The sequence below is a fragment of the Geospiza fortis genome, unplaced genomic scaffold, assembly GCF_000277835.1.
Source record: "Geospiza fortis unplaced genomic scaffold, GeoFor_1.0 scaffold40, whole genome shotgun sequence".
Taxonomy (NCBI): Eukaryota; Metazoa; Chordata; class Aves; order Passeriformes; family Thraupidae; genus Geospiza; species Geospiza fortis.
The window spans coordinates 28,016,866-28,038,157 of NW_005054297.1; the positions used below are offsets into that span (position 1 = coordinate 28,016,866).

General features: G+C 36.4%; 1 protein-coding gene across 1 annotated transcript in view; it reads left to right on the forward strand.

Moving 5' to 3' along the window:
* The window catches only part of PDGFC (platelet derived growth factor C), a 56,284-nt gene that overhangs the window by 10,483 nt on the left and 24,509 nt on the right, over window positions 1–21,292 (forward strand). Inside the window, exon 3 of the mRNA XM_014308951.2 lies at window positions 11,970–12,150. Within this exon, the coding sequence (XP_014164426.1) occupies window positions 11,970–12,150 (181 nt within the window). The remainder of the gene's footprint in view (window positions 1–11,969; window positions 12,151–21,292) is intronic.

Here is a 21,292-nt window from a genome sequence, read left to right on the forward strand (position 1 = left end):
AATGAGAGGCTGGAGAGCAGTGCCATGGAAAGGGAGCTGGGGATGCTGGTCAATGGCAAGTTGAATATAAGTCAGCAGTATTCTGGCAGCCAAGAGGGCAAACCGTGTGCTGGGGGCATCAGGGACAGCATCAGCCATCAAAAAAGGGAGGGGATCATCCTTCTCTGCTCTGGGGCACCCTTACCTAGAACATGGTGCGCAGTTTCGGATGCCACAATATAAAAATTAAAAAAAAAAAAAAAGAAGAAGCTATTAGTGAGTGTCCAGAAGAAGGTCATAAGGATGGGGAAGGCTCTGAAGGGGAAGCTGTGTGAGGAGCAGCTGAGGTCACTTGGTCTGTTCAGCCTGGAGAATAGGAGACCTCATTGCACTTACAATTTCCTTGGGAGCAGAAGAGCTTCAGATGCTGATCTCTCTGAGGTGACCAACCATGGGACCCGAGGGAATGGCCTGAAGTTGTGTCAGGGGCAGTTTAGGATGGATATCAGGAAAAGGTTCTTCACCCAGATGGTGATCAGGCACTGGAACAGCTCCCCAAGGAAGTGGTCACAGCTCCAAGCCTGACAGAGTTCAAGAAGTGTTTGGACAACACCCTCAGGCACAGGGTGTGACTCTTGGGGATGGTCCTGTGCAGGGCCAGGAGTTGGACTCTATGATCTTTGTAGGTCTCTTCCAACTCAGAATATTCTGTAATTCTGTGGGATTTTACATGTGGGTGGGCTGGGCTCTGTTTAGGTGACTCTACATATCAGTCATACTGAAGTGTCTCATAATTGGCTGTAACTTCTGCAAAAATAACTGAGTTTAAATTTATTATAGCTCTGTTCTGTGACTCAGATCCATTTGGAATGGAATGATTCATTAATATACAGGGTTATAAAAAGCATATGAACTCTCATTCCTCAATACAAAATATTTAATTTTTTTCCCAACACATAAATAACTTGTTAATCATTTTTATTCAAAGTCTGAAAGGGGAACATATAATTTAAATGGTTGGGATGAGTTCTAGCATTCAAGTGCCTTGGTTTAATTGAAATACTGATGGCAGAGAATTAGCATGAAGTACCTAATTTAATCTGAAGTCCTTTGTTAGCAGCATTGATGTTTTATCAGTGGCAGAAAGGTGGCATTTTAGGAACAGTGTGTAGAAAATTACATAAAATTTGTGTCAATATAGGCTGATGGAGTAATTTCTTCTGATGTTTGTTGAGTGGTTTTTTATGGTTTTGATTTTAATTGTTTGATCCATGTGCATGAGAACTAAAAAATAGTGCCAGTGCAAGAGAAGTTTGGATGCTAAATGGATAAGAGTGGGGGATGAGGATCAAAATTTGTAAGAAGTTATATTGATTTAGGAGCAGAGTCCTCTGAGTATCTAAAAATTCTTCTTCTATATATAAAGAAAATAGTTTTATACTACAAAAGTTATTTCTCTCATGTGAGTTGCAATGTAACAATATTATTTCAATTTAATGAATAGAATTCTAATGAAAAATCCAACAAACTTATGCTTCCTGCTTTCTTAGTGTTTTAAAGAAAAAATGAGTGGATTTTTTGCCTAAAAAGAAATATCTGGATCTGTTTCTTCTCTATTCTGATTTCATTGATCAAAACTATAGTGGGATTTTTTTTTTTGTTTTGTTATTGGGTTTTGGTGGTTTGGTTTATTTGTGTTCAGGTTTTTTTTTTTAAGAAATTTCTTCCTTTTGGATATTGCATGATTCCAGAAAAAAACATTCCACGTAATTCAAACATTAACTCATCTTTCAGCTGGTCCCATCCTTTTGGTTTAGCTGCTGTCCGCTGTTTCCACTGTGGCAGAGGTGTGTACTGTATCCAGAAGTGTATCCTTTCTTTTGGGTTCTCTACTGCTTTTTGGGTTCTCTACCTGCTTAATACCATTCTCCTGATAAGAGATTTATAAGTGTGACCAAGCAGATATCAATAGAAGACAATAAAAACAAATCAGGAAAGCAAAGCTCAGTCTGATTATAACTGAGGCTACTCTGTAACACATATTTCTGAGTCTTCAAGAGTAAACTCTTCTATTGTACAGAAAGGGCTTAAAGCTGCAAAACTGTATTCTCCAAGCAAATCAGAATGAAACATAAGAAAGGAAAAGTGAAGGAGAGGCTTCTCTGGGTGGAGTGGGAGGACAGCAGAGCACAGGTGATGTGATCAGAAGGGCACTCTGCTCAAACCTGGAGACTGCATTCTTGCCCACCCACTTTTCCCTCAATTTCTGTAAATGCAGCCTTCATTTTTAGTAACCACTGTTGCTAGAGGACATATAATAAAGATCTTATTTTGGTAGCAATTTGACACCTGTTTTCACAGCCTAGATGAGTGTGTAGGAGAATGATTGCTGATAAGTGGGCAGTTGACATAATCCCGTACTCCTTTTTCATACCAGAGACTACAGTCATTGACTTAAAAAAAAATTAGACTTCTTAAAATTTCTTCCTGGTCCTCTCAATCTCAAGCAAGTTGATTGAATAAATAATAAATACTGTGTACCCACTATCAAAATATTTTTGTAAATGGTCCTAATCCTAATTTATTGCTTCTAAAATTGTTTTATGTTACCATTGTTGGCAGTGTTTCTAATGGTGTAGACAGAAGTTATTTTCTTTGAATGTGAATGTGGAACTGATGGGTCTTGCTTCTTTCTAGGGTGTTCTGGCAGCAGTTGTTATTGGTGGAGTTCTCCTGCTCTCACCATATCACTAATTAAAATATAGAAGTAAATCTCTACTTTCAGGAGCAGAAGAACATACTGTGAGCCACCACCACCTGAGCTCAGGACACAGACAGACCCTGTAGCCACATGGGGTGTCTGGTGAGGCTCAGTTTAGCCCCTGATGACAAGGTTCTGCAAGCTGCAGAGTCAGGACCAGCAAAATAATCTAAGGTTACCCCATGCAGTGTTTAAATACGTCAGTTTAAGCATAGCATACACTCCCTTCCTGATGTTTTCTGATTACTGAAAGTCTAAGTACAGTTACAATGTTAGACTCACCATCAGGTACATAAGCAGGATTAAACAGGAATAGCAGACATTCCAACTCTCCTGTTCCTAGATGGACAGTGTGTTTCTTCACCTGTTGTGCAGCTTTTCCTTTTACCTTTCTCCACTTGCCGTCTTTCTAAATGCTGTCCTTGCTTCTTTAAGTGTATCATCAACATTTTAACAAAGTATGTTTTTCACATGCAATTGTAGTCAAACAGCATTACCAGCAAATATTTTCAGCCAGACAAGTTAGTAACAATCCAGTCTTGCCCTCAATGCTGCTCCATTAGGATAAAGTAGAAGTAAAATGTAATGCAATTTACATCAGTCTGATAATCAGGATGTCTGAGAAGATGCATGTGCATCAGAAACTGAGGAAAGAAAGATGCATTATTGTAAAAACTATTAGGTGGTCGTGTGGGAGAGTCATAGGGGTTTTATAAGGTAAAATTACTAGATCATCTCATTTTCTGAAAGTAGCATGTGAAGAGGGAGACCGGCACTGTAGCACCAATTATTAAGACATATCTCTTCAGACTAGCCTTTTCATATACTGTGGCTGGACTGAAAACAAATTTGCATAATTTTATGACCATCAGTTTCTAACTAGTAAAACTGAAGTAAGAGGAATCTTCTTACACTCCTTAGGTGAAAAGTGATCTCCTGCTAGGATTGGGAATACATTTTTTTTCTGGCTCATGCAGGCTGGTCTGTTACATTACAGGGTTTTTTCACCTTCTGTTTGAGTAGTAATTACTAGCCTGTCCTGAAGCAGGATATCAGACTTTGTGTCTGACTGCTCCGTCCTGGATTGGTAAATCCTGTGTGCAGGTGTAGTTGCCAAGAGGCCATATGTTATTGTGAGCTAAAGAAAATAAAGGTGTTTTCATTTAAATGAACATAGATAGAGCCCCAGCCCCCTCTGAAGTAGGCAGGAGGAGGGGAAGGGAATGTGAGGAACTTACCCAGGCAAGTAATGGTGTTCTAATATCAGAGGCTGCTTGAGAGGAGGGGAACAGCTTGCACTGCCCTGGCAGAATCTTCACATTGATAAAAATGCCCCTTATGCTCCTTATGGTTTGTTTTTCACAAAAACTATACTTTTGAATATTGCTTAGCCAGTAGTTTGCACATCATTGACTGGAGCCATTGCTGCATTCCAGGATTTATATCCTGGAATATCTTGGAGAGTGCATAAAAAAGAAATTACTCTTTGGGATACTAGAATAAATATTTCTAATGCTGCTTGAAAAACAATGGTATAATATGTGTTTGTGGGTTCACAGAAGCTGGAACACATACATTGACCACTGTGAACAGTGTGAGTAGAGGAAGAAATATTACAGTGCCTTAGAAATAGTGCTTTACAGCCTTGGCTGTAAATGGGAACTCTAAGGTCCATTAGAGTTTTTGGTTTTCTACAAAATGTTGATCTGTACGGTAGGAACATGTGATTTATTATGATTGCTGTAATTCCCAAGATAAAATACACCAGACTTTACAGAGGAGTCCTGGGAAAAATTTGGTGAGGCATTTAGTTCTCCAAAATCTGGAATGTGTAGTACTGTACAGTGCATGATACTTATTAATTTGATTCACTCTGTGAGGAGAGACAGCAGCTGCATCTTTACGAAGGCAAAAGTGCTTTGGAGAGTGTAGTGTCCAGTGCAGCAGGACCCTGAACTTTGGTGTTCATTCCCACACAATGTTTTATTGTAACATAATAATAATAATTATAATACAGGTAATGGCTTGCACAGCAGAAAACAAAGCAAATAATAGAAGTACTGCTGTACAAAACAGTAAAATACTTTGTCCAGTTACCATTTTTTGTTGTCTGTGTTATTATTTAGTTCATAACTGGTGCAGAATACTAAGGAGGCCCAGTGAATAGCACAAAATAGACAGTTGGAGGTAAAACAGTACAGGAAAGGGTTTCTTGTAAATGTTACCCAGCTTTAGTCCTTGAAAAATAACCTTTCCAAGTAATGTCTAATTTTGTGGAAAATCTTTTTTATTTACTGTATTTTATAAGACTACAGGAGAATCTGTAGTCAGGTAGGAAAAAGGTAAGTGTAGCATATTAACTGTGAGTGTTTGAAATCCTTGGGATCTTCATCTACACAGAACTTAACTTTTTGTATTTAAAGATAAAGGCCAAAGTAAGTACATGGACTAGAGCATCATTTGCAGGCTTATTTGTATGTGTACATTTTTTCCAAGCTCACCCTTATTCCCAAATTCTTCTTTGATATATAGCAATAGTGATGGTATTAAATGCCATTATTTGGTTTATATGTCTATTGTACTTGCTAAAGGCCATTCTTGGACCAAATTTAATCTGTGTTTTTAAAAAGCTAAACATATTTCTGACTGGCATTGGGAATATTGTCATTCTGTAATACAATGAAGATAGGTGTAAGTAGCTTCTGAGAAGTTTGACAATCGGTGTTTTAAAAGAAAGAGTTTGGGAAACCATCTTCTTTTCTTACCTCCAATTCTGATCTGCAGGATTATACTGTCTCTGTAAGGTACTTATTCAAGTGCTTGAAATGCTGTATGAATAGAAGTTGTATGGGTGTAAATTATTTTGTAGCTTAATCCATATCAGTAGTTTAATATGTGCTTAAATAGTTGAGAGCTTGCTGTTTGAACAAGCTAGAATTGTTTTTGTTTCAGAGCCTGAAGTACATTTACCAATGTATCTAGTTTGCAATTTCTCATTCTTGTCCCTTTGTCCCCACAAGGCAGATGTCACTTTCAGAGGTCATGGGATATTCATGTGCTCATGGTTGAGGAACATAAATGTTTATCAGTGCACCTAGTTATAGGTCATGAGTATTTATTTCCTAGATAAAGTTGTGTGCCAATTTCCTAGTCATCAGGGAAATGTTTTCAGCAATACCCAGTTTATTATTTGGGACTCAAGTAAACTTTTGATATAAATGGGAGTTTTGGGACACATTTCTTTGAGCTTCTTATTTTTGCATGCAGCGCCAAAATGCATTCACCAAGGGGCAAAAGTTGCTTTGCGAAATGTATATTTCTCACCCTCACATGGTACTAATCCACAGAAAATGGAAAATATATTTTCTGGTAGACTGGAGTGTGGTAATGCAGCAGTTAATTTCTCCAAATCAAACAATCAGTGCATCCTTTTAATAAAAAGGGTTTGAATGTTTGAAGAGTAGAATTTGAGGGCTTTAACTCTGTCTTGTTTTTCCTTTTCCCTTCTACTGTGGTTAAGTTTGTATTTATGATCAAAATGGCTTGCAATGAATGAAAGGGAAGAGAATTGAAATCTAAGGATTAAACTTTTTTCTCCCCCATGTATTCTAAATAACAAGGTAGAAATACAGAGAGAGCTGTGTGGTTGTGTTAGAAGCCTCAGGCTATTATTAATCAGTGTGAGAAAAGATTAAAGAGGGAGAACCATGGCAACCATGTAACATTTGTGAATGAATCTGTGTTTCCATAAAGCAGTTCCTAATGTGCAGTACTGCATATTCTAAAATAGATGTATTCAAATAGGTTGGCAGAGAAACTACAATCCATATTTGGGGAATGGCAGTTAGAAGTGTTCTCTGTTTATACCTTGAGTATCTTTATTTCATGGAAAATGTAGACACGCCAGGATACTTGGGGGTTTTATGCTCATTTGTTGGCTGGAAGTGATGTCTACTGCTAGAAGTGATGTTTGTATATAATTAAACATCGTTTTCTGAGTACAAAAACTGACCTCATCAGTTATTTATTTGGATTATATCTGGGTTTGTTGTTTCTTTCCAGTGACTGTTATGACGCAGTGCGTATAAGATCAGCAAATACAGAAACTACCATGGAAATTTATTTCTCATCAAATCACTGGTGTTCCATCATCTTTTCTCTGTTTATTAGTTAAAACATCAAGCATGATGATTTCATGACAGAAATCATAGAATGTAAGCCTTTTTTTAATTGTTGGATGATATGTAATGATATCCAAAGGAGTTTCCTCTTGCAGGAGGAAACACTGCCAAATCCTCCTAAAGAGGGTGAGTCAGGGGCAAATCACCCACGTTGTGAGCCTCAGGAGCTGTAGTCACATGACTCTGGGTAACTTTGTTTAGAAATTCATATTGGAAAAAGAAAATCCAGAGGGAATATTTTAAACAAATAAAATTTTGTATCAGCTAGTTTTTGGAAAATGTTTTGTTCTGGTATCTTGACTTTAGTGTCACTCAAAGCAGCCCCAGTTAAATATTTCTGATGATGCTGAGCAGAATAATCTTTACTGAGCTTTTACCCTGTATGGAGTTTTCTGATGCTGTCACAGAGGCACCATTTAAGTCAAGGGGCAATCTCTCTTCTGTCCCTGCAGGAAATATGCTTTTCTCTGCTACCTATCTGGCAAGTGACATTATTCATAGCTAACTTTTACTGGTGTGCACTGCTAGTGGTTTTCAATTCCAGCAATCTTGTATCTACTGTGCTGAATGAGGGACTGGACTGAACAGGGCCGTTTGACATTAATATAGATATTTCTGTTTGGCAGCAAATGCAGAAGAGTATGGTGTAAATTAATGCATTTGAAAGGCAATGGAATTAAATAGCTCCTCTGAAACTTGAAAACTTGGGCAATAAGTAGTTGTGCTGCCTAACCTGGTCACATTGTGAAGTAAAAAAAATAATACCCAAGTTAAAATTTCGTGTTACATAAACTGAAAAGTAGTGCACAAGTACTGCAGTTTCATTATTACTGATGACTTAAATTTTGTGTCATTTGGTTTTAATCTCATGTGATATATCTTTTAGGTCTGTGTCTTTGTCTTTGAGGAAAACTTAATTTTGTCTCAGTGAGAGGGGTAGTATTGGTATTAATAAAAGAAAGTTGTGCACCTGTTGAATGAATGATGGAGTATGCTTTTCTTTTCACAACTGTATTGCTATGACTGTAGGCTTGTTGCTTACCTGGAATAAATTTTTTCTGAAATCCAGCATGCCACTCTGTCCTTCTCTTCCTTCTTGAGGTCCTCCTATTTTCCCCTCTGCTCTTTATCCTAAACTCTGCATTTCTCTTGTCTTATCACACATCTTTGCTGTATATTGGCCTGCAGGGAATAACAAAGCTGCTATTAGGTACCATGGATTTGAGTGCCTCTGTCATGCTTCACTGTTCCCTTTTCCACTCAGATAAATGTGAATCTGCCAAGCTTTAAAAAAAATGTTGTTGAGCTAAATGTTTGGCCTTGGTTTCCTCTATAGGCAAATATGTTTATTTTACAAAGAGCAATATTATTACTTACAGATGGGATTTGAAAGTGATCTGAGGAGTGAAGACTATGTAAGGTACCACCAGTACCTCACACTTCTGTCTATACAAAAGCACAGTTATGTCAAATGACAGAAACCAAGACTTTTGTTTCATAGGAAATATAAATATTGCAATAGCAGAAATTAAAATTGTTTCAAATGGAGGTGAAAGAAGGAAGTAAAGTTTTCTTTAGAATGATGGTGTTAAAATTCTTATTAGTAAAATATCAAAGTTATATTCTCATGATGACAGTTCTTACTAATTTCCAGCTTTTCCAAAATTGAAGCTGTCCAAACCATTTCAGTCTATTTTACAACTGTTTGTCTGGTGAACTGCCAGAGGACCTTGGATGTTTTGGGTCTGCAGATGGGTTTGCTATGCCAATCCGGAAAACCTCAGAATTCTATGTGCTTTAAAACAAGTTGGAATAGAAATATTACATTGCCCCACAAAATGATATAAAAAATTCAGTAGGGATTGTTAACTACTTCTTGTTTCTTAACTAAAGAAAAAGAAACTTGTTTTTATCAAAAGGGGAAGGAAGAATAAATTTCACCTGTCACAAACTGTGTTAATGGGCCTTCTAGAGTTTTGTCTAGCATGCATCTGTGGACAGATGGAAAGGCCCAACACCACTATGAGAAATGGTTTTACCTGGTGGATTTTTGCTTCTTACATTTTTTGATATATTTGTGGAATTCTAGAGGCAGAGAGAAGCCAAAGAAAGGTCACAAAACTTCAAGCCAAGATAAACAGCCTGTCAGAATATGTTTAGGAAATGACAATATAAACCACAGAAAAACATAAAGAAAGGAGAGGAAAACATATACTCTTGGAAAATACATTTCCTGGTTGGAAAGCTGTTGAAGCTTTGAGCTGCTTATGTTACTTCCTTGCTCCTTTCCAGTAAATTGTCTTTGCTCAGGTTGTTGATTCAATCCATGTTCCAGGCACCCAGGCCTTAGGGGCGGGGAGTAGATCTTCTGCAACAGGTATAACAGAAGGCATTGCAGGCATCATGCCTAAAGGTCAGAGCATCTTTAGTCCCAGGAAAGGAGATTGTGCTGTCTTTTTGGCATAAATTTCACTTAGTAATATTTAAAAAATATTAAAGATACAGCACCAAGGCATTTCCTTAGTCATTTTCAAAGAGGCTTGTGTCTGCTCCTTTGCACACTGCAAAGAAAGGAAGGTTTCTGCATTGGTAAGTTCAACATGCATTTTAACATTTTCTTACTCCATCCCAGTTGTAAAATGGCATTTCAGTTCTTGGTTATTTATCCTAGTTCTCTTGTGTTTCAAGTACAGGCTTCTCTTGATGGGGAAATAATTTTCCATGGTTGTGCTATTGTCTCTGCTGCTCCTTAGCCCCGTGACATCAGCTGCAAAATTACATAGTACAATAATGTAAATGCTAAAGCATCTGAAGAGCTTTGTTTTGTTATTTTTACAAAAAGTTCAGACATCAGTCCAGATGTGTGATGAGAGGAATTTTAGTCTCACAGAAGGCTTTTTGACAGGCTCTTGTAGCACATTTAGCCTAGATAACTGACAGGAATAAAGTTATTGGCTAAAAATGTCATTATCCAAGCTGAATTTTATTTGGTTATTCAGGATACTTATTTCCCTCAAGTTTACCTCTCTACTAATGGAATTTTATTTGAAGGGTCTAGGATTTAAACTGTGGAATTTGAGTTTCTCTTTTACTTCAGGTGTACCAGAAGACCAAAGAGTGCAATAAAAAGTACTGCAAGTTAGGTAGAGGCACTAAGACCCCTGACTCCCCTCAACATAAGTCAATAAATGTGAACGTTAGCTTATTTCACTCTTTAAAAATCAGAAAGGTAGGTAATTATTTCATATTCTTAACTGAAAAATAAAAAGGTTATCTTTAGAAAATTCAAAAGCTGATCTTGAGAAGAAAAAAGACTCAGTGCTCCAAATAAATTTGATAAATGTGTTGAGCCCTAAGGCCTTAGTACAATTAATGTACACATTGCCTTTGTAATAAGTTGTATACTTGATCATAAAGTAAAAACACTGGTGGATCTGTTAAAGGAAATAGTTTGTTTTTGGGGGGGAAAAAAGATAATGATAAAGTAATTAGTATCATAAGTTCAACAAAGATTTAAAACTGTGGTACATGGCAGTAAGGGATTTTGAACGCAGTTAATGAGCATATTCATTGCATTCATTTTTAATTAAGTGGAAAAAATAGTGGTCCTTTAAATGGAGATAATAAATGTGCGAGTCAGTCTTGCACAAACATGCAACACAAGAATTTATTGCCTGCTGTCTAACTAGGGAACTGGGAATCATTATAAAGATTAGATTTACTGAAAAAAAAATCCAGAAAAAGCTTTAATAGAAAATGTTTATGAGGTAATAATTTTCACATTAACTATAGTTTGGCATATTTGGTAGAGTGTGTTTGTGTGCATGTTTTTTAAAATATGTGCCTTTGCTCTCATCAGAGGTAGGACTGTTTGTACCCTTGAAAAGGACTCTGCTATTTATGAATTTAGATTTATGTGAGATGTATTTAATATATGACTGCAAGAAGACATAAAAATATCAGAAACCTCAAAATTTTCTCAGAGGTTTGTTATGCTCATGCTTAGGATACAAATTGTGGTTTAAAAGTAAGAACTTGGCTGGGGAAGCTGGAACTGAAAACAGCTGAGTGCTTGCCCTGCTTTAACCAGCACACACTCACCTTCCCAACCCACCGGGCTGTGCTGCCACTGGGGATTCAAGCTGGAGCAGGGAAAATGCGCTGAAATGCTCGGTGTTTATGCTGTCAGTGGGCGGCTGGGGAGCTGACATGAAGCAGGTTAAAGCACTGAAACCAGATGTCCCTTCTAGAGCAGTGGCTTTCCATGGTTTTATGACTTGGGAACCCACTAAACGTTTCCAGTGAAAACGAGGACCTTTGTATGGCACACTGAAGCTTATTGATGGTTGACTGGCATGACTTCCATGGATCTGGTTGAAGTTGTTCACTAATCCCTAGGGATACGCAGACCACATGTTAAAAGCAATGAAACTAAATCAAACTTAATACCCTTCATTCTCTCAACGTTCCTTACCCATATGTTTCTTGTCAATATTTCCACAATACCAGGTTCTTTCTCACATGCAGTGAGGTCTAAGTCTTTGCTCAACAAATGTCTTCTTGGGATATGCATCAACTCCTTCCAAGTTTCTCTAAGCCTTAACGTAACCTTTAGGAAGTCATTCACCTCAGATGTTCCAGGAAAGCAGGTTTTCAGTACCAAAACACCCCTGATCTTTCCCTGGTGGCATGCAGGGTACTGCTGGTGACATTGCAGCACGAATTACTGTGCCACTCAGGCAATTACAGCTTTTTTCTTCTCTGATTTTATTCTGCCCTGTCACACATGTGGTAATTGCTTTCTGTACAAGAAGCAAGACCATACACTTGGGTCTCTTCAAAATGCTAACTCCGCTTTTATTTTCTTAACCTCACTGCATGATTTTATTATGTATGTAAGTCAGTAGCAACTTGGGAGCTCAGTTTAAAATAACTGGCTGCATACTTCTAGCGTTTAAAAAAAATTGCAGAGTCAGTTTATTGGTTAAATTAGGAAGTTTATAGAATTTTTGTCAGTAAATAAACCTTTTCTTTTCTTTTCTGTTCAGGTATGACTTTGTAGAAGTTGAAGAGCCTAGTGATGGCACTGTTTTAGGACGCTGGTGTGGTTCCAGTACTGTGCCAAGCAGACAAATCTCCAAAGGAAACCAGATCAGGATAAGATTTGTGTCTGATGAATATTTTCCTTCTGAACCTGGGTTCTGCATCCATTATACACTTCTTATGCCAGTAAGTAACATGTTTCAGATCAAAACATTTCACGATACAAAATCTTTGACGTGATAGCTCAAAAGAATATTTTAATAGGGTAAGATTAATTATTGTTTATTTCTTAATAATAATAGCAGTGTGCAGTCTGTCTTCCTGAATTGTACATTTTGTTTCTGTTTTTAACTAAGTGTTCCTGTGGCTCTTTTTGGATGGCTTTGGACTAGGAAGTTGTGGGCTTGGTTGTTTGTGTGGAAAATTCAGTGAAATGTTTGCATTCCTAATACTATACTGTGGAGAAAAAAAAGAATTCCAGCTTTGTGAAGAAGACAGATCAATTTATGAATCAGTAGTGTGATGTTGAAAGAGGATTGGGAAGTTACAAAAAAGAAACTGAGGAGATTAATGTTCTTATTAGTCAGCTGCTATTAGACATACTCAACCAGATGGCTATACCTAGTTCCCAACCAGAAGAGTTCTTATGATTTTAGGTAGTTTTGTTATAGAGACAAAGCAGAAAATCCATAATATTCATTTTTCACTGCATTTTCCTTGTAATCTGTACTTTGGACTTCTCTTGACTGTTGCTTAAAGCTTGTAAGTCACAGATATTAAACTAATCATTGTCGAAAATGTGGCTAATTTCAATGTCAACATTTTTCTGTTACTATTTTCATGAATTGAAAGACCTGTGATAGCAAAAAAATTTTTTACAAAATTTTAAGGGTGAGATAATGTCCTGAAACATTAAAAAAGAGGAAAAGGGGAGCTTTTTTTAAAATAGGTATTTCATATTTAAAGAGAGTAAGGACTATTTTTTTTTATATTCCTCATAATTCACTTTCAATCTCCTAAGTTGTCTCATGGTCTGTGGTATTTGGTTGGTGGAAAATACCTCCAAGCTAAAAAAAAAAATTGATCAAAAGAATCCATGTTGTAACCGCACTGAAATGTGCTTCACTCAGAATGCACTTGGCTGGCTTTATTTTTCTGCTATTTTTGCTCCTTCTCCTCATTGGCAAAATTTGAGTTATTGAGAAGAATATATTTAGCATGCTGATGATGGTGTCAGTGTAGTGTAGTGGGGGTGAGATATTTGTATATATATATTTGTGTGTGTTGTTTTCCTATAAATATTTTTAACTACTTATGCCTAAGGAAGAACTACTTCTGGAGTGACTAAAGGTTTGATCTGCATGTTTCACTCTTTTATGAGTTAGAATAACTTCTGTTAGTAGAATGTTATGACCTGATAGTGGTAAACTTTAAATAAAATGTCAGTCTCCAAACTTGAAATAAGGCCAGGTTTAAACATCAGTGCACCTGAGGGCAGAATGTAATGTGTGTTTTCTTTTAGAAAATGGTAAAAGAAAAGCAACAAATACATCCATTTGTGGGGCTGGTGCCAAATTCCATTGTCACAGCTCTAGTATTACACCCTACCTGCTGTGTATCTATCTAACTCATGTGTGATCCCATTTCTGTGGAACTGATTAAACAAAGGCACCTGAAAATAGGAGTATATGTACAATTATCTTTGTGTCATGCTGTACAAATACACTGAGTTTATTCCTTCATATTTGATGGGGAAACCCAGTTAGAAAGTTTAAATTACCAGCACTCACAAAAAAATGGTTTCATGTTCAAAATAGTTACACCCAACACATGCAAGGGGCAAGAGCAGCCCACTTGCTGCCATAAGAATCTGGAATGAGTCCCAAAATGTGCAGTATAGCTACTTCTTATCAGTTTTTTTCTAAATTTACCACTAAAAGAGCTGTGATCATTTTCAACAAAAAATATGGGGTTTTTTTCAGAATGTAAAATACAATTGCACATTTCAGACATGCAGAATAAAATTACACATTTCAGACAGCAGATTGTAAATTAAATAGATATTGTTTAGTTCCAAGATTAAACCCTCTTCTTGTACCTAAAGCAATTGAAAACCTATGCCAAAAAAAGAGTAGCTTGCTTTACAACTATAAAGTTATCTTATCCAGCTTTTCAAGAGAAAATAAAATTTACAGCCCACTTCCCACATCCCCAGAAAAAAGAGGTCAGCTATAGGAATGAGCTTAAATTTTAAATGATTCTTGCAATTCACTAAGAGATTCAGTTCAATGAATTGGTTCTAAATAGTTAATTTTTTTTCTCTTTTTTTTTTTTTTGACAAGTGGTGGGAAGGGGGAGATGCCTGGTAGACTAGAAGTGAGAGATTGTTTGGGGAGAAATGAAGCAAAACTGAAATAAAACAGTGCAAGCTTGTTTCTGTATTTGAAGGCCACACACGGAGAGGGGGACCGGACACATTTTCAGGTCTTTTAAAGAGCAAGAGAAATGGCTTTGTTTAGATCTGCTGTAATTTATTGTGTGTATATATATATATATATATAAAATTTTTTTTAGTTTTTTTTTTTACTTTGTATATTATATTTCAAACCAACTTCTCACATTATAAGTAGTAGGAGAATGCCTATTGATCTGATTACTTTATTTCTAGGATTTAGTTACTCTAAAGAAAGGACTCACAGCCATTCCAATGTCAGTGGATCCAACATCATCTCTAGAGAGGTTTGATGTGGGATTGGAAGACACTGAATAAAAGCATTGCAGATACTGTGTACATGCAGAATGTTCCCCAAGAAAAACACAATGCTTGTCTTCAGATTCTAACTAATTAGATCTTAATAATTAGAATTTCCATTTTAAATTGACTACCCTGACTGCATCTGGAACTTTCTGTAATTCTGGTCTTACCCCCACTTTCTTTCCTCTATTTTATAGTTGTGAGTTAATTTTGTCTGCAATACCGTGAAGTGGAAGCAAGTGTTGAAGAAGTTCATTCCTATTAAGCAAACATAGTTTATGTTACTCCAAAATTATTGTGGTCCTTTCAGCACAGCTGTTATTCTCAGTCATTCTTTCATGCTCTGCCCTGTCACTTACTCTGTGCTTACTGGTGAGCTGCTTTATTCAGTAAGGGCTGCCTAGTGATGGTTCTCAGTTTTGACCAGCTATCCATTTATTAAAAGTCATGATTTTGGCAGCACTGCGCCACCTGAACCCTCCCAGACCTTTATTGCAAAAAACAATCCATATTTCATTTCTTTTCCTCTTCTTCTCACTTGCTCTGTATAGCAGCCACATGAAATTGGGGGAAATCTTATAAACTCCTATAATATACATTTGGGCCTCAGTCTTCCTAGTGACTTGTTTAGTTTAAACGATGTCAGTTACAAGTTTGGCAGAGAAAACTTGATGTAATAAAGTCCATTGTTAGTTGGGGAGTGGGTGAATGGGATACTTGATGCCTGAGGTGCCATTAAGGAATGCATGACTGATTGCCAAAGTAGTTATTAATTATTCAGGGCACTCAGAACAAAGCAGCTCCAGTTAAAGTTGAAGCTGGGGGTGACTGTATTCCCCTTCTTTTTTGGCATATGGTAGCATGTCATTTGTCATCAAAGATCATGCCAAAGATCTTTGAAAAGAACAGACTTAACCCTCTTTTATGCAAGCAAAGATGAAACTCCAAGAAGCTGGCTGAAGCCTGACCTGACTTAAAAGTGACTTTGGGTGTTTTGGGATTTTGGTGCAGTACCTATTTGGCTACATGGGTGTCAATCCAAGAGAGCGGTCTGGTTTGGTTTGCTTTTCTTTTTTCCCCTTTTGATGCAGGTATTTTGTTAGTATTGCTCTTGCTTTTAGCAGTAATGAAAGTTTAAAAGATACTCTTTTTAGAACTATGTAATTATATTTCCCTTATTTCATCCAGTTGGCTAAGCTTTGCTCTTTAAAGATTGAGCATATTATGTTTTTTTTGTGGAACCTTTTTAATTTAGCTTGTTGATTGAAACAAACAAATAAAATTAAAATACTAATAGAAAAAGTGCATAAAACTAGAACAGAGAGGAAAGCTCATACCCCGATTACACTTCTCTCACAAGTCTACAGTTTTCACAGCAGTCAGGTGTGTTTCTTGTGCTGAAGCCCAAGAGATGATTAACTGTGCCTGCAATAACTGGAAATCCATCCAAAAACATCATAAAGAACATTATTTATCTCCTAAACAAGGTTTTTTCTGCACTCTCTTTAGAAGGGGTCAAAAGGTTTTAGAAATAAAATTATTTCAGGGTTAAGCCAAGGTGGTCAGAGGAATGGGGGGAGTGGATGAGTGTTGTGTAGCAATTTGCAATTCTACATGAAGGGAAAAACTGTGAAAACCCTTCATGTGGTGGAAAGGACTCTAAAACAAAACCTCTGTGTTCAGAGTTTCCAGTGATTAGGTACAGTGAAACCTTAGTTAGATAACTGAACAGGCTACTAAAGATGCTCAGATGTATTAATTTTCTTTTGTGTGGCAAAAATTTATTGTAAATCAAAGATGTTTTGGAATTAATTCCTTCTTGGAGATTCCACTTTCCATTAAATTTTTGCTTAACATCTTAGATGAGATAATTTCTTAGATGAGATATTAAATATTACCCCAAAATATATAGGTAGGAGTGAAATGATTCAATTAACAAAAAAAATGAAAAAAGTACAATCTGAGAATGGCTATTATCCATGGGACTAAAATGAGTGATGGGGGGAAAAAACTTGGAGGCAAGAGAACCTCTGAAGTATACTGTCTAATTAAATAATAATGCCTTTTTTTCCTGTGACCGTATGTCATTCTGTCCCACAGACATCACAAAAAGTTTAAAGATCTGTGTGTGTGAAGCAGACTTGCAGAGAGACAAGGTTAGACAGGAATCTAGCAAGATTATGGACCTGCACCAAAGTCCATAGAAGTGTATCCTTCACCTTCACAACCTGGGGTGTCAGTTAGGATTTTCTGAGACTCTAAAAGGAAGAGGGATATTTTGAACCATTTTGGTGTTGACAGTTAGTTTTTAAAAGGAGTGCGTGTACTTATCTGATAGCAAGTTTTGATCTTTGAAGGACAAACTTCCTTTCCCTTTAGCCAAAATCTGAATGCAGTTGCTCATGTAGTACATATAGTATAAACCATTTGTTTCATATTTTTCTGTGATGTTAGTCTTACAGTCATTGAGGCTGAAAAGAATCACAAATTGTTTCATTGTTTGTGGAAAAGTAATTTAGATTCCTTGGATTAAACCTTTTTACAAATTTATCATATATTTGACTAAGATTTAAGTTCATTGATTTGGAAATTTATTGAATATCACATCCTGCATCACTGAGGCAAGAGATGAAAAATCAGCTAATTTTCTTATTTTTAAATAACTAGCAGTGATTTCAAAATTAAATGCAATTGCATTATCACAAATGTCATGCTTTGGTGTTTTGTTCTTTACAAAAAAATCTGTACAAGTTTTCTTCCTGAAAAATTCAGGAGTGTTCAGCAAACATCAAAGTGTTTTTTAATGGAACATTAACATAAGTCTTAAAACTCTTTAATTTTTGAGTGTGGGGGCATTTTTTGAAATAAATATTGAGGGGCAATCACAACAAGTGACATGGACAAGAGCTCATGAAAACTACTCTCCTTTTAGTTGTCTAGAGCATTATGTTCAAGTTAAATCACTCTCTGTCCACTTGTTTCAAGCAGAAATTATTACAAAAGATGGGGTAATGCATCTGTCAAGAATAAGCAGGCAACCTTTATTGCTCCTTGTCCCAAATAATGTCTCTCATCACATACTAACCCTCTCCTCCCAGATGAAAGCAGACCATAGAATGATTCAGTGGAAACAATTAAATACCCTAAAAAGTGAAAAGTTTAGAAAATGTATTGGAAAAGTATTTCAAATACATGAGAAAATCCCTTTTTCTTCATTCTCTGTAAATTATCCAAAGGATTTTATTAAATTGCCATTTAGTAATGAATATTAATATTGTCAGGGACTCTTTTTTAGTATTTGAAAACTTCATTAGTGCCTCATAGCATTTCAGCAGAGAAGTGTATGTATGAATATTTAACTTGGAAATGAGTTTTATGTGGTCTATCATTTACTTGTTTGTAGTTTTCTAGTGTAAATTTTAATGTTGTGTGCTCTGCTGTTTTCAAAAATTTATAAGTTTTATATGAGGGTCCTCAAACAAAAAAAAAGACTTCAAGAAAGGCTGTGACTTAAGAGCAATCTGTATATATATAAAAATGCCACACTTCAGCTGTAAACTCAATGATGTCATGTAATTGGAGCTCTGAATGCTACTTCAGCAGAAATATTTCACAATGATGTTCAAATGTTCTTTTAGTCTTGCAAGATTATTCTGTAGTCATGGTTCAAGTTTGTTTGTTCAATCTAATTGATCACATCTATCCTAAAGAATGCAGTGTAGCAATTATTTGTAATTTTTTATTTAAGCCTTTGCTAAATATTTTACAAGCTACTTTTCACTTGATATGTTTGGTTTAAAAAACCCAAACCATTCTCCCTCCAAAAACCCTGAACAAAAATAAGACAACAAAATGTCCACACACAAAAAGTCTCCCAAAAAAGCCCCAACAAAAAACATAAAGAACTCCCAACACCATCTTCCTTTTCCCCAAAGTTTTTTTAGCAATCCATCATTTTTTATACTTTAAGTACTACAGAATCACCTAGTTGACTATCCCTTCTCCAGTTTTCAGGATCAACATTTTTGAGAAAGCATGGTGATGGCTTCTCTTCAAATTCCAAAGCAAAGTGATTCTATCCCATTCTTAAAGTAATCCCCTGTGTAACTGGCACAGCCCTGATTTTTTTTTTCCTAATCACACTGAGACGTTGTGTCTGACATGGTTGCTAACTGAAAAAAAGGTATGAAAATGTACATTTGATACTAGGTTTCAGGCACCACCATAGTTTTCAGTTATGCCATTTAGGTGCATTCCTGTTCTGTCCCTATTCAATATAAATGTCTTAGTCATGCCACAACCCTATCCATTGCCTCACCCCAGCAAAACAGGCAGTAAGTCTAGTGGTGTGTACTGTGCTAAATTTTCTTACTACAATTCTGGTAGAAAAAGGCAAGAGCAAAAATTAATTTAAAGAAGTTGATATAGAAGAGTGCAACTTCTCAATTTATTTTATTTTATTTAACTTTCACATCCTAGAGCTCTGAAGGGGGCAGCTCTCTAGACATTTGAGACAAACTCAGCTGTGGGGCAGCTGCTGTAGATGGCTTACAGCACAGTCTAGCTCCACAGGTTGGTAGAGGCACCTCTTTAAATTCAGGAGGAAAATTCTTGACAGAGTAATAACAGTGTATAGTAGCTTCAGGGTAAGAGTTTGCTTGTGGGAAGATTAATGTGGGATATTGGTAGTGGTGTTAAGACAAATCCTTTTCTTTCTAAAAAGGGGTAGTTAATAAGCACTATGGGAATACCAAAATTTGCACCTGTCTATTCTTTGCAGTACCTGGCCTCTGGTGTTACAGATGGGGATTATGAGCTGTCATTTGTTAGCTTCTATAAGTGCTCAAAACCTTTTTAATGATGATGATGAAAGGTTTGGCTGAAGAAGCCAGGATTGTTGTTGAAAAGCTTTCAGTTTTGCTTTCATGGGAAAGTCTAGGAAATCACAAAGCTGTCACATCTGTTCTTGCAATTATCTCAGGCTAGGGTTGTAGACAAGGAATTCAGGAAGGCTGCTTCCATGTTTGCTCCTAGGTGGCTGATGTTGTTGGAAAGCTGTAGTTGTTTAAAAACAAAAGTAGATTTAAAGAACCTAGCATATTGCAATGGAAGGCAGCTTGTTTGACCAAAGACATTTCCAGAGGCCTGACTATTAATTTCCCTCTGCTTTTGAGCTGAGCAATAAATCACAGGGAAAAAAAAAAAAAGTAAAGGTCATTTACGAGGAGAGATAGAATGCTGGGCTTCGTGTTGAAGGGCGTGTTTTAATGCATGAAAGACCAGGTTTAAAGGCACTTGAAAGGTGGAGGTGTAAAAGCAGATGGCACAGCCTTTCCAAGAAATTCTGCATATAATCCTACAGGCACTGTGGAGGTTGGTGGATTCTAATAGCCTTTCCCTTTCAGCTGCAAAAGGACTTCTTGGGGGAACTCTCTAATAACTTAATAACTCCACCTGACATGCCTTACAGCACTTCTTGGTCTCATCAGAATGTGTTAGGAAGAATGGGGATTTTCAGTGTAGTGTCAATAATTCAATCAATATGGTGACTTATTGTTCAGAATCTAGCTCTGGTGTCTTTTGGTAGCACTTAGCTTCACAGTTTGTCAGTAGGCATCTCTTATTCTAAATATTCTTCTAATAGTATGACAAGGGCCCTTTAGAAATCATGACCATCTTTAAAAAGACAGATGCAGTGCTAAGGAAATTTTGTTAGAAATCAGTATCTTCATATTTTAGTGAATTGCTGGCATAGTAAATGCAATTCCTGAATTTGAATTTTCAAGTGTTTTATTTTCACTATTTTTCTTACTGTGCCTGCATGTGAGTGTTTAAAAGGCCACTGTCTTTGAAGCTTGAAAACCCCTAAATTTAAAATATATTTGAAAACTAATTTTTGCTAGCTGTGCAACCAACCCTTGTGACTGACAGAACCAAAATGACTAAGTAGCCATGGAGAGTAAAATAACTTAGTTGAGCCAAATCATCAAACACTCTCAGTCATCATCTGTATTTCTTGAGGGGTCATCATCTATATTTCTTATTAAAAATAATTTTTAAATTTCTAAATGGAAGGACAGTTAACCACATATATGTAAGCTTTTAATATATAAGCTGTTAATAGGGTTGCCCTTGCTTATCTTCTAAAATCATCAATCATCAATTCTAATCTGCTGAACTCTTCTGATTTGTGTGTGCATATTTGTCTTTGGGCTTTTCAATGTGACATGTTCTGGGTAATCACAAGTTAATAATAAAATACTTCCTGCTCTTAACTCATCTGTGTAATGCCTTTTTGGCTTGGAATGCTTGTCTTTTAGTTTAAGTTCTGTCATTGATCTCCTCTTGTTTGCACTCTGTCAATATATATATATCTTTAAATACTGTATTTACTTAATTGCCTTTTTGCTTAATAAAGTCAGAGGCACCTTTCATGTAGGAAAGGAACCCTTTTCAATTAGATGCCTAAAACAGCAGTATATCTTTGATGCAAAATTCATGTGGAATTAAGGTTCATAAGAGCTTTAAAGCTGTTTGCTGGTATAAAAGCTTTAGAGTATAGCTCAGCCTTGC